At 48.4% G+C, this 12191-nt stretch overlaps 1 protein-coding gene across 1 annotated transcript in view; it reads left to right on the forward strand.

The window, feature by feature from the left end:
* The first annotated feature begins 4020 nt into the window (after positions 1-4020).
* Positions 4021-12191, forward strand: part of CRKL (CRK like proto-oncogene, adaptor protein) — a 43483-nt gene continuing 35312 nt past the window's right edge. The window contains exon 1 of the mRNA XM_005567891.4: positions 4021-4857. Coding sequence (XP_005567948.1) covers positions 4547-4857 — 311 coding nt within the window. The 5' untranslated portion in view covers positions 4021-4546. The remainder of the gene's footprint in view (positions 4858-12191) is intronic.

The raw sequence follows: 12191 nt of genomic DNA on the forward strand, positions 1-12191 counted from the left end.
GCGGAGCTTGCAGTGAGCTGAGATCCGGCCACTGCACTCCAGCCTGGGAGACAGAGCGAGACTCCGTCTCAAAAAAAAAAAAAAAAAAAAGGCCGGGTGCGGTGGCTCAAGCCTGTAATCCCAGCACTTTGGGATGCCGAGACGGGCGGATCACGAGGTCAGGAGATCAAGACCAGCCTGGCTAACACGGTGAAACCCCGTCTCTACCAAAAAAGACAAAAAAAAAAACTAGCCGGGCGAGGTGGCGTGCGCCTGTAGTCCCAGCTACCCGGGAGGCTGAGGCAGGAGAATGGCGGGAACCCGGGAGGCGGAGCTTGCAGTGAGCTGAGATCCGGCCACTGCACTCCAGCCTGGGTGACAGAGCGAGACTCCGTCTCAAAAAAAAAAAAAAAAAAAAGAATATAATTAACCTTACCCTCACATCATGCCACCTGGTTTCAATAATTATCAGTCACACATGGCCATTCTTGTTTCACTTTTATCTAACCCACACTTTATTCCCCTCTGGAGTATTTAGAAGCAAAATGAGAGATATTTGGTTCTTTTTTTTTGAGACGGTGTGTTGCTCTGTCACCCAGGCTGGAGTGCAGTGGCATGATCCCAGCTCACTGAAACTTCTGCCTCCCAGGTTCAAGCAATTCTCCTGTCTCAGCCTCCTGAGTAGCTGGGACTATAGGTGAGCACCACCATGCTTGGCTAATTTTGGTATTTTTAGTAGACACAGGGTTTCACTATGTTGGCCAGGCTGGTCTTGAACTCGTGACCTCAAGTGATCTGCCGGCCTTGGCCTTGCAAAGTGCTGGGATTACAGGTGTGAACCACAGTGCCTGACCTTCTTTTTATTTTTTCTAAAAAGAGGGTTTATTTAAGGAAAATAGAGAGCAGACAGTTTACTTTTAAAATGTTTTTACATTGGCTGAGTGTGGTGGCTCACGCCTGTAATCCCAGCACTTTGGGAGGCCAAGGTGGGTGGGTTGCGAGGTTAGGAGTTTGAGATCAGCCTGGCCAATATGGTGAAACTCCGTCTTTCCTAAAAAATACAAAAATTAGCCAGGCACGGTGCCACGCGCCTGTAGTCCCAGCTACTCAGGAGGCTGAGGCAGGAAGAATTGGTTGAACCAGAGAGGCAGAGGTTGCAGTGAGCCGAGATCACGCCACTACACTCCAGCCTGGGCGGCAGAGTAAGACCCCGTCTCAAAAAAAAAAATAGTATGTATTATGTGCTAGGTACTGGGAACAGAAAAAATAATATACAGCAGCCTGCCCTCAAGATGCTCAGATTGGGATGAGAAAAATATTTATAAACAATTACAAAAGAATGCAATAAAAATTAATTTAGGCTGTGACCACAGTGTATACATAGTAATCAGAGAGTATGGTCAGTTTTGGTTCTGCTTTTAGAATGTGTTTGGAGTCACCAGAGATGTGACCCCTGAATGCTTCATGATGATTATTAGCCTACTAAAGGAAAAATTATAGAGAGGTGAAGGAGGCTCTACACTTAGAGGGCAGAGAGTGGGTTGCTGTGGCTCACATCTGTAATCCCAGCTACTTTGGAGGCTGAGGCAGGAGGGCTACTTGAGCCTGTGAATTTGAGACCAGAGTCAGCAACAGAGAGACCTGTCTTTAAAAACAAAACAAGGCTGGGCGCGGTGGCTCACGCCTGTAATTCCAGCACTTTGGGAGGCCGAGGCAGGCGGATCACAAGGTCAGGAGATCAAGACCATTCTGGCTAACATGGTGAAACCCTGTCTCTACCAAAAATACAAAAAATTAGCCGGGCATGGTGGCGGGCGCCTGTAGTCCCAGCTACTCCGGAGGCTGAGGCAGGAGAATGGCGTGAACCCGGGAGGCGGAGCTTGCAGTGAGCTGAGATCGCGCCACTGCACTTCAGCCTGGGCAACAGAGCGAGACTCCGTCTCAATAAATAAATAAATAAATACAAACCCCAAAAAGCCTAATTCAGTCAAAGCATGGGTGGAAGTCAGATTTGGTTGAGTAGCTGGGCGAGTGGCTCTCGCCTGTAATCCCAACACTTTGGGAAGCCAAGCTGGGAGGATCACTTGAGCCCAGCAGTTCCAGACTAGCCTGGGCAATACAGTGAGACCTCATCTCTACAAAAAATTAAATAATTTTAAGTCACCACTGGGATTACAGGTAGTGGCTCACGCCTGTAATCCCAGCACTTTGGGAGGCTGAGGTGGGTGGATAATGACATCAGGAGTTCAAGACCAGCCTGGTCAACATGGTGAAACCCTGTCTCTACCAAAAATATAAAAATTAGCTGCGCATGGTAGTGCGTGCCTGTAATCCCACCTACCCGGCAGGCTGAGGCAGGAGAATTGCTTGAACCTGGACCCAGGAGGCAGAGGTTGCACTGAGCCGAGATTGCGCCACTACACTCCTCCAGCCTGGGCTACAGAGCGAGAGTCGGTCACAAAACAAAACAAAAAAACAGAAAAAACGCTGGGCAAGGAGCAGGTGATTATTAAATGGTAAATCTGACAGTGAAAAGCAGTTAGAAAACGAAGTGGAGATTTTTCTCTCCTCCCTCACCCACCGAGGGTATGCTCAGGGTTTTAGGCTATAAAGGTACAGGCCCAGGGAACGAGTGAATAATAATAATGGAAGACTCATATGATGCTTATGTGCCAGGTACTATTCTAAGCACTTTGCATATATTAGCTTATTTCATACATAGCTGGGCCGGGCGCCTCACATCTTGGCTGAGGGGGAGGATTGTTTGAGCTCAGGAGTCTGAGACGAGCCTGGGCAACATAGTGAGATTTCGTCTCTATTAAAAATAAAAAAAAATTAACTGGGCATGGCAGCGTGAGCCTGTAGTCCCAGCTACTCGGAAGGCTGAGGTGGGAGGATCCCTTGAGATGCAGAAATCAAGGCTGCAGTGAGCCATGATAGTTCCACTGCACTCCAACCTGGGTGACAGAAGGAGAACCTGTCTCAAAAACAAAATAAAACAAACAGGCCGGGCACGGTGGCTCACGCCTGTAATCCTAGCACTTTGGGAAGCTGAGGCAAGCAGATCACCTGAGGTCAGGAGTTTGAGACCAGCCTGGCCAACATGGTGAAACCCCGTCTCTACTAAAAATACAAAAATTAGCAGGGCATGGCTGCGGATGGCTGTAATCCCAGCTACTCGGGAGGCTGAGGCAGGAGAATCGCCTGAACCCGGCAGGCGGAGGTTGCAGTGAGCCGAGATCGCGCCCCTGCACTCCAACCTGTGGATAGAGCGAGACTCCGTCTCAAAATAAATAAATAAATAAATAAATAAATAAAAATAGAAAACAACAAAAACAAATAGGGATTAATAAATAGGGAGAAGCAGGCATAATCCAGGGCAGGCGAAGCCTCCGGGCCACGCCCGAGAGGCGTTTGCATTTTACCTTCAACAGTTCAAAGCCCTGGATGGCCAGGTTACCCAATTGTGGCCTGCCTTGACTACTTAATTGAGTCAATCTAACCCCCACCTTCTCTCTCCTCTCTCTCCATTTAGCGGGTCACGTAGCCACTAGGGCTTCCTTAGCCTATCAAGCCACCTGGGGACTGAGTCATTCAGTCACCTATCTGGTAGTCACATCTGCCCCTGGGGTCATCCCTTTACTGGGCCACCTCGGCCCATCGTGACCTGTCACTTCTTGAGCTCCCTCAGGCCCCTAGGCTGGCCAGGTCGCCTCAGTGCCACGCCTCCCTGGCCCGCGATTCGGCCTGCACGTTACGCTTTGTTCCCAGAAGCAGGTTTTCGACACGCCGCTCCCTCTCGGCTCCAGCTGTTTTCCTGCCAGCGCTGGGAGACCCGGCAGCCGCAGCGCCCCCAGCGGCGCGCAGCGGCCCAGGAAGAGAGTGCCTACCGCCGGCGCCTCTTCAGCCTCCTCCCGGAACGCGGGAGCGGGCGCGACCAGCGCCCACCCAGATCGTCGTGACGGTGCTCCTCATTGGCAGCATTGTGTGACGCCACGGAAGGGCCCCGGCGGCCGCCGGGAGCCGGGGCTCCGCGCGTGCGCAGACGGAGCGCGCTGAGCGCAGGGGGAGGTGGCTGCCGCTTCTCCCGCGTCCGCCATTTTGTTGCTGTAGCTATTGGGAACGAGCTGGGCAAAACCACCCCGGAGGCGCGACGCTCCTTCGAGTTCGGTGCCTCGTGTGACGGCGGGGGTCGGTGAAGACCCGTGGAGCTGCGACGCCGGCGCGTTCCAGGCCGGGAGTCACTGGAGGCACCCCTGGGACGCCGAGCAGCCCGAGAACCCCGGGGTGGCCTCAGCTGCGGCTCGGCTTTGCGTGCCCTGACCCCCCGGCTCTGCCCTGCATTCCCGGGCGGCTCTCCGTGAGGCGGCCCCGGAGCAGGCGGGCGACGTTGGAGGATGCTGCGGGCCTGGAGCCGAGAGGAAAGTGCTGGCCCAGCCCTCTGAGCGCTCCTCGAGGTGTGCGAGAGGCCCTTCCTCGGCCCCAAAGCCGTCTGCCGGGCTAAGGCGTGCAGAGCAGGCGAGGACAGCCGCCGCCCCTACCGCCGCAGAGTCCCCGGCCCGACACCATGTCCTCTGCCAGGTTCGACTCCTCGGACCGCTCCGCCTGGTACATGGGGCCGGTGTCTCGCCAGGAGGCGCAGACCCGGCTCCAGGGCCAGCGCCACGGTATGTTCCTCGTCCGCGATTCTTCCACCTGCCCTGGGGACTATGTGCTGTCGGTGTCCGAGAACTCGCGGGTCTCCCACTACATCATCAACTCGCTGCCCAACCGCCGTTTTAAGATCGGGGACCAGGAGTTTGACCATTTGCCGGCCCTGTTGGAGTTTTACAAGATCCACTACCTGGACACCACCACTCTCATCGAACCCGCGCCCAGGTACGCGAGAGCCCGCCCCGACCGCGGAGGAAGGTCGATAACCGGGTCGGTCGAAGGGTGTTTGTGTAGGGAGGTGGGGCGCGCTTGAACCCATATTCCCCCCATTCTGAACCAAATTATTTTCCAGAAGGCCTTCCTAATGGAAAGCTAGTGTCAGGATCTAGGTCACTGGATAAGAGGATGCGTTTTTGTTTTTTGTGTTTTCCTCATGAGGCTGTTTCTCAATGTCAGGAGGATGCGTTTTAAATGTTTAACGGGGGTGGCATAAAATGCACGCTTTTTGCCTTTCGTGACTTTCTCTGGGTGTAATACTGATGCAGGGATTTGCTGGTTTTCCTAAAAACCTTTTTTTTGAGACGGAGTCGCCAGGCTGAAGTGCAGTGGTGCGATCCCGGCTCAATGCCACCTCCGAGGGCCTCCCAGGTTCAAGCTATTCTCCTGCCTCAGCCTCCCGAGTAGCTGGGACTACAGGCTCACGCCACCACGCCCAGCTAATTTTTGTATTTTTAGTAGAGACGGTGTTTCACCATTTTGGCCGGGATGGTCCCGATCTCTTGACCTCATGATCCCCCTGCCTTGGTCTCCCAAAATGCTGGGATTACAGGCATGAGCCACCGCACCCGGCCAAAAACCGTTTTTAGCCATAGACTTCTTTGAGAATCTGGAGATAGCCGAGCACTCACCACCCAAGCCCCACCCCTCCTCGCCAAAGGCACGTACACACAAGTTTGCACACTATCCCAGGTTCTTGTACTCCCTCCAAATCTCTGAACTCCAGGTTAACTCCAGGACTGCAGCCTTTGTAACAGTCGACAAAATGAAACCAAAATATCAAAACTATATATTTGATACTGTGGTGCCAAGTTTGAAGCAGGCCAGACACCACCACTTTTATAGTACGTTAATCACAAAGATAAGGTGCATTGGCTTCAGCGAGGATATTTTTGGAAAATGTATTTAATATTTTCTCCCCAAGGACCATTAGTAGGCCAGAGATTAGTCTGATTAATTTCCAAGGTGGAATTAGGCTAAAATGTTATTAAGGAAAATTTTTGAATTACACTGAGTTGTATCCTAGTTCAATTTCAGACGTGCTTTTTGTGTTAAGTCTAATGACTTAGTATCTCTTATTTTTAAATTAATGCAAAGTGACCAAGTAGTCTCTTTTCCAAGTGAAATACATTATTTTAATTGATTAGTTGCTTTAATTTGCCTTAAGCATTTTAACAAAGATTTGTTTTTATTGTTGTGTTTGCCCTGTAACACTTTGATTTTATCAGAGGTTTCTTTTATTTAAATTATCCCAAATTTGAGTTGAAAAGTTGCCTAGAATTTTTAAAGTAACAAACTGGCCAGTTCATTTCTTAAACATCTGTTTTAAAAGGATTGGGTGTTGATGCAGTTTTTCCAGGGTTAAATGTTTATGACTTTATGGATTTGTCGACCGGGTATTACTCTAAACTTTAAACATTAAAAGCTATTATAATTAAGGACACGAACTGTTTGCATAGTGAGATAGAGATAGAAAAAGAAGCCATGATAGTATAATGACTTTAAGATTAACTACTGAACTAAATGGACTTTAAAAGTGGGCAGAAAGTGATTATAAATCAAATACTGTATAACAAAGACCAGGACACCAAGAATCTGATTGGTGAAACATGCGGTTCCTGGCAGATGCTGGTAGTTGCAGTCAACTTTGAGCACAATATAATTCCAATTTAAGGGGTTGAGAATCTTAGAACCCACTGTAGTGAGATTTGTAGTATGATTGAATAAATTATTCATCTCGTTTGTGAGAGTGAATTATATAATTAATACCAGGCATTCATTAAGCCATGCATGTACTTACGTTGAGGTGATGAATACTAATAATACAGCTGTTTCAAAAAGCGAGTTAATGGCGGGGTGTGGTAGCTCACGCCAGTAATCCCAGCATTTTGGGAAGCCGAGCCAGGCAAATCACGAGGTCAGGAGTTCGAGACCAGCCTGACCAACATGGTGAAACCCCGTCTCTACTACAAATACAAAATATTTGCTGGGCGTAGTGGCGGGCATCTGTTATCCCAGCTCCTGGGGAGGCTGAGGTAGGAGAATTGCTTGAACACGGGAGGCGGAGGTTGCAGTGAGCCGACATCGCGCCACTGCACAGCCCGGCGACAGAGTGAGGCTCTGTCTCAAAAAAAAAAAAAAAAAAAAGAAAAAAGAAAGAAAAAAAGTGAGTTAATGGCTTGAATCTCTTTCTAGAGGGAGGAAAAGAAGTATGCTGCTTCTGTCTATCCACAGAATCGCCTCCAAATTTTCCATACATGCATGTGTCTTCTTAGAGAACAAGCATGTAATTCTGTTTTTGCCTCCTCTCGTCCTTCCTTTACTGCAGCTCTACTAGGCTGCTCACTTATTCCCTGGTAGCCATCCTTCCTTACTCATACCTTTGTACCTTTGCACCTTTGCTCCAGCTGTTGGCTCTTCATTGACTGCCTTAACTACACCTCGCTCTCCATCTGTTGAAATCCTACCTGTTGTTCCAGTCCCTTCACAGATGATAGGGCCTTTCTCTGACCCTCCCCCACACGTTCAGCTTTGTTTCTCCTTCTCTGTGCCCTCTGCCTCAGGCCTGTTGCTTTAATTTAGTTTTTCATTTTCCTAGGTATCTCTGAAGGAGATCACCATGCTGGTTGAATTAGATACTGACTGAATTTACTTTGTTATACTGAATCTTCGAATTGCCACTCCCAAGCCTGGTTTTCATGGCTTAGCCCTAACATGTTATTAGCCTTTTATAGAAAGCTAGTGACTACTAGAGCCTTGCCAAACGGAAAACTCAGTGTAATGCTTCTTCACATCCCAAACAGGATAAATTTAGTGGCTTAACTTTTCAGGCATCAAAACTGAGCTTTTAAAGCCAGAATTTAATACCTCTTGGCTAATATTTTGGTTTATCTTGCATAGCTAAAATTTGTAACAATAATGTCCTACTCGAAATTTAAGGACTGGTGGCTTGCATTGTTATAGTCTTATCCTTTTTATTGGAACGTTTCATAATTTTTAATTTTATATTTTTGTTCAAATGTTTATAAGAGAATTATAACCCAGCGTAGGTACTGGGAAGGATGTGTGACAGACATACTTTCTCCCTGTGGAACTCCTACTGTAGTGGAGAAGACAGACTGAAAAGTAGAAAAATAAAGTACTAGTAAGATTAATAAATGCTATGAAGGAAATAAACCAAGGCTGAAGGACTATAACAGGAGGGACCTACCCGGGGTGGTGTGGTAGGAGAAAGCATGAAGCTAAGACCTAAGAGTAAAGAAGAACCCTGCCTAGGCAAGGCTTGGCTTGAGAGGAGGGGAAGAGCTTACCAGGTTTAGGGAAAAGCTTATGGAGATGTCCTGAGGTGAGAAAGTCCATTGTGTTGGGAGTGTGTTGTTTCTTTCTCTTTTTTTTTTTTTTTTTTTTTGAGACGGTGTCTAGCTCTGTTGCCCAGGCTGGAGTGCAATGGCCGGATCTCAGCTCACTGCAAGCCCCGCCTCCCGGGTTCACGCCATTCTCCTGCCTCAGCCTCCCGAGTAGCTGGGAGTACAGGCGCCCGCCACCTCGCCCGGCTAATTTTTTTTTGTATTTTAGTAGAGACGGGGTTTCACCGTGTTAGCCAGGATGGTCTCGATCTCCTGAACTCGTGATCCGCCCGTCTCGGCCTCCCAAAGTGCTGGGATTACAGGCTTGAGCCACCGCGCCCGGCCTCTTTCTCTTTTTTTTTGGAAGATGAGGTCTCACTCTGTGGCCAGGCTACAGTGCAGTGGCCCACTCTTAGCTCACTGCACCCTCCTCCTCCCGGGTTCAAGTGGTTCTCCTACCTCAGCCTCCTGAGTAGCTGGGACTACAGGCGTCCGCCACCATGTCTGGCTAATTTTTGTATTTTTACTAGAGACAGGGTTTCACCATGTTGGCCAGGATGGTCTCCATATCTTGACCTCGTGATCCACCTGCCTTGGCCTCCAAAGTGCTGGGATTACGGATGTGAGCCACCCTATCTGGCTCGGGCGTGTGTTTCTTAAAGGAGAAAGGGGACATAAAAAATTAGTTTGGAGATAAAGATCAAGGTCAGGAATTGGGTTTTTATTTAAAGTGCTGTGGGCTCCAAGGAAGGAATTTGAGGCAGAGGAGTGACCTGGGGCTGTTATTGTAATCCAGCTACAAAATGATGGTGACTAATAGTGACAGTGGAACTGTGACTTGGAGGTGCCTATTTTGGAGATAAAATTGATTTGCTGGTGGGTGGGGATGAAGGGAAAGGGAAGAAGGGATGATTTGGTATGTTTGTAACTTTGTATCTTCTGTGTTTTTATCTTTAACTGCTTTTTGTATTTGTGATATTCCTATGATGGATTTCATTTCACTTTATATTTTTTTTGAGACCAAGTCTTGCTCTGTCCCCCAGGCTGTAGTGAAGTGGTGTAATCTCGGCTCACTGCCACCTCCACCTCTGGGGTTTAAGATTCTCCTGCCTCATCCTCCCTAGTAGCTGGGATTACAGCATGCACTGCCACACCTGGCTAATTTTTGTATTTTTAGTAGAGACAGGGTTTCACCATGTTGGCCAGGCTGGTCTTGAGCTCTTGACCTCAAGTGATCCACCTGCCTGGGCCTCCCAAAGTGCTGGGATTACAGGTGTGAACCACCGCACCTGGCCTAGCTCTAATGTTTTTTATTTAATAGGGGTTGTTTCCAGTTTAACAATAGAATGCTTAAGAAGGTAGCTTGCTTTGTTTGACATTTTCCATTTGTCGATAGATACATTCAGGCTACAAAGAAAAATTAGAAGAAATAAAATTTTGCCATTAAAAACTAAAGGAGGTTGGCCCTTCAAGAAAATAATGTATTGTACTCAGCAGACTTTGGGCATTGCATGCACCTAGTAATATGGAACCAACATTGAATCAGAGAGCTCTATCATGCTTCTGAGGAGCTTACTGGTTACTTTTTTTTTTCTCTTTTTGAGATGGAGTCTTGCTCTGTGGCCCAGGCTGGAGTGCAGTGGCGGGATCTTGGCTCACTGCAAGCTCTGCCTCCTGGGTTCATGCCATTCTTCTGCCTTAGCCTCCCAAGTAGCTGGGACTATAGGTGCCCGCCACCACGCCCTGGTAACTTTTTGTATTTTTAGTAGAGATGGGGTTTCACTGTGTTAGCCAGGATGGTCTCAGTCTCCTGACCTCATGATCTGGCCCCCTGGGCCTCCCAGAGTGCTGAGATTACAGGCATGAGCCACCACACCCAGCGTTTTTTTTTTTTTTTCTTTTGAGACGGAGTCTTGCTCTGTTGCCAGACTGGAGTGCGGTGGTGCGATTTTGGCTCACTGCAACCTCCGCCTCCCTGGTTCAAGCGATTCTCCTGCCTCAGCCTCCCAAGTAGCTGGGACTACAGGTGCATGCTACCACACCCGGCTAATTTTTGTATTTTTAGTGGAGATGGGATTTCACCATGTTGAGCAGGATGGTTTCTATCTCTTAACCTCAGGGGATCTGCCTGCCTCGGCCTCCCAAAGTGCTGGGATTACAGGCGTGAGCAACTGCGCCTGGCTACTAAAAAAAATAAATAAAATGTCAGCTGTGCTTGGTGGCTCATGCCTGTAATCCCAGCACTTCGGGAGGTTAAGGCAGGAGGATCGCTAGAGCCCAGGAGTTCGAGACCAGCCCTGGCAAGATAGTGAGACCCCATTCCTATAAAAAAATTTAAAAATTAGCTGAGCATGGTATCATGTGCCTTTAAGTCCCAGCTACTTGGGAAGCTGAAGTGGAAGGATTGCTTGAGCTTGGGAGGTCGAGGCTGCAGTGAGCTATGATCGTGCCACTGCACTTCAGCCTGGGCAACAGAGCCAGACTTTGTCTCAAAAAATGAATAAACGAATGAATGTAAGTTGTATGTGTTTAATTTCCATGCATGGTAAAGCAGCTGTGGGAGAACCGAGAAAGGGTGCTTAGTCTAACCTGAGAGCCCAGAAAAGGAGCCTCACACACCTGTGAAGTAGAAGCCAATCCCTGAAGGGACAGGAGGAAACAAGCATGGTTGTGCCTCCTCCTTACATCCCCTGTTCTAAATATTTAAGAACTCAAGTCTAGACTTCCATAATTGGGAATAGGGGAAAGGATTGCCAGTAATTTTAATCAGCATAGAATTCAACACTGTGAATAAACCCCTTTGCATTTCTCCTGACCAGTGGTTAAAATCATATGAATTTGATTCAGATAAAATACAAGAACATGGCCGGGCACAGTGGCTCACACCTGTAATCCCAGCACTTTAGGAGGCCAAGGCGGGCGGATTGCCTGAGTGCAGGAGTTTGAGACCAGCCTGGGCAACGTGGTGAAACCCCGTCTCTACTAAAATGCAAAAAATTAACCGGGCATGGTGGCGTGCGCCTGTAGTCCCAGCTACTCGAGAGGCTAAGGCAGGAGAATCACTTGAACCGAGGAGGGGTTGGGGGGGGGTGGAAGTTCCAGTGAGCCAAGATCGTGCAGCTGGACTCCATCCTGGATGACAGAGGGAGACTCTCTCCAAAAAAACAAACAAAAACCAAGAACACTGTGCTTATGCTGAGAATGGAATCTTGTCCAGTTAAGAGTTGTGTTCCCAGCCGGGCGTGGTGGCTCACACCTGTAATCCCAGCACTGTGGGAGGCCGAGGCGGGCGGATCACGAGGTCAGGAGATCAAGACCATCCTGGCCAACATGGTGAAACTCCGTCTCTACTAAAACTACAAAAATTAACTGGGTGTGGTGGCGTGCGCCTGTAGTCCCAGCTACTCTGGAGGCTGAGACAGGAGAATCGCTTGAACCAGGGAGCCTGAGGTTGCAGTGAGCCAGGATTGCGCCACTGCACTCCAGTTTGGGCAACAGAGTAACACTTCGTCTCGGAAAAACAAAAAACAAAAACATTATTTTAATTATTTCAGATAAGTAAAAGGGGACACAGCCTATTAGTGGGGAATTCAGATTAACTTTAGTTGAATCTGAGCTAAAATCATAACAGGTTAGGTGGGGCCACTAGGCACATAGCAACTCACCTGGAATGAACGTGAGAAGAGGCTTTGAAGGCACACTCAACAGTATTCGAATTCTGTCACACCAATTTTCTGATAGAATTAAACCATAGTTAGGTAATTCAAATATCCGAGCTTTTATGCTTTCGGAAACAAAAAAGGAGGGAAATTGGAAAGGGAATTTCTTTGATATATGGAGGCCTACTATATACCAAAACTCACTGCTAGACTCTTGGCATCTACTGGAAGTAAACCATGTTTTTGTTTTTGTTTTTTGTCTTTGAGAAGCTTGGTC

Source organism: Macaca fascicularis, chromosome 10 (genome assembly GCF_037993035.2).
Source record: "Macaca fascicularis isolate 582-1 chromosome 10, T2T-MFA8v1.1".
NCBI classification, from domain to species: domain Eukaryota; kingdom Metazoa; phylum Chordata; class Mammalia; order Primates; family Cercopithecidae; genus Macaca; species Macaca fascicularis.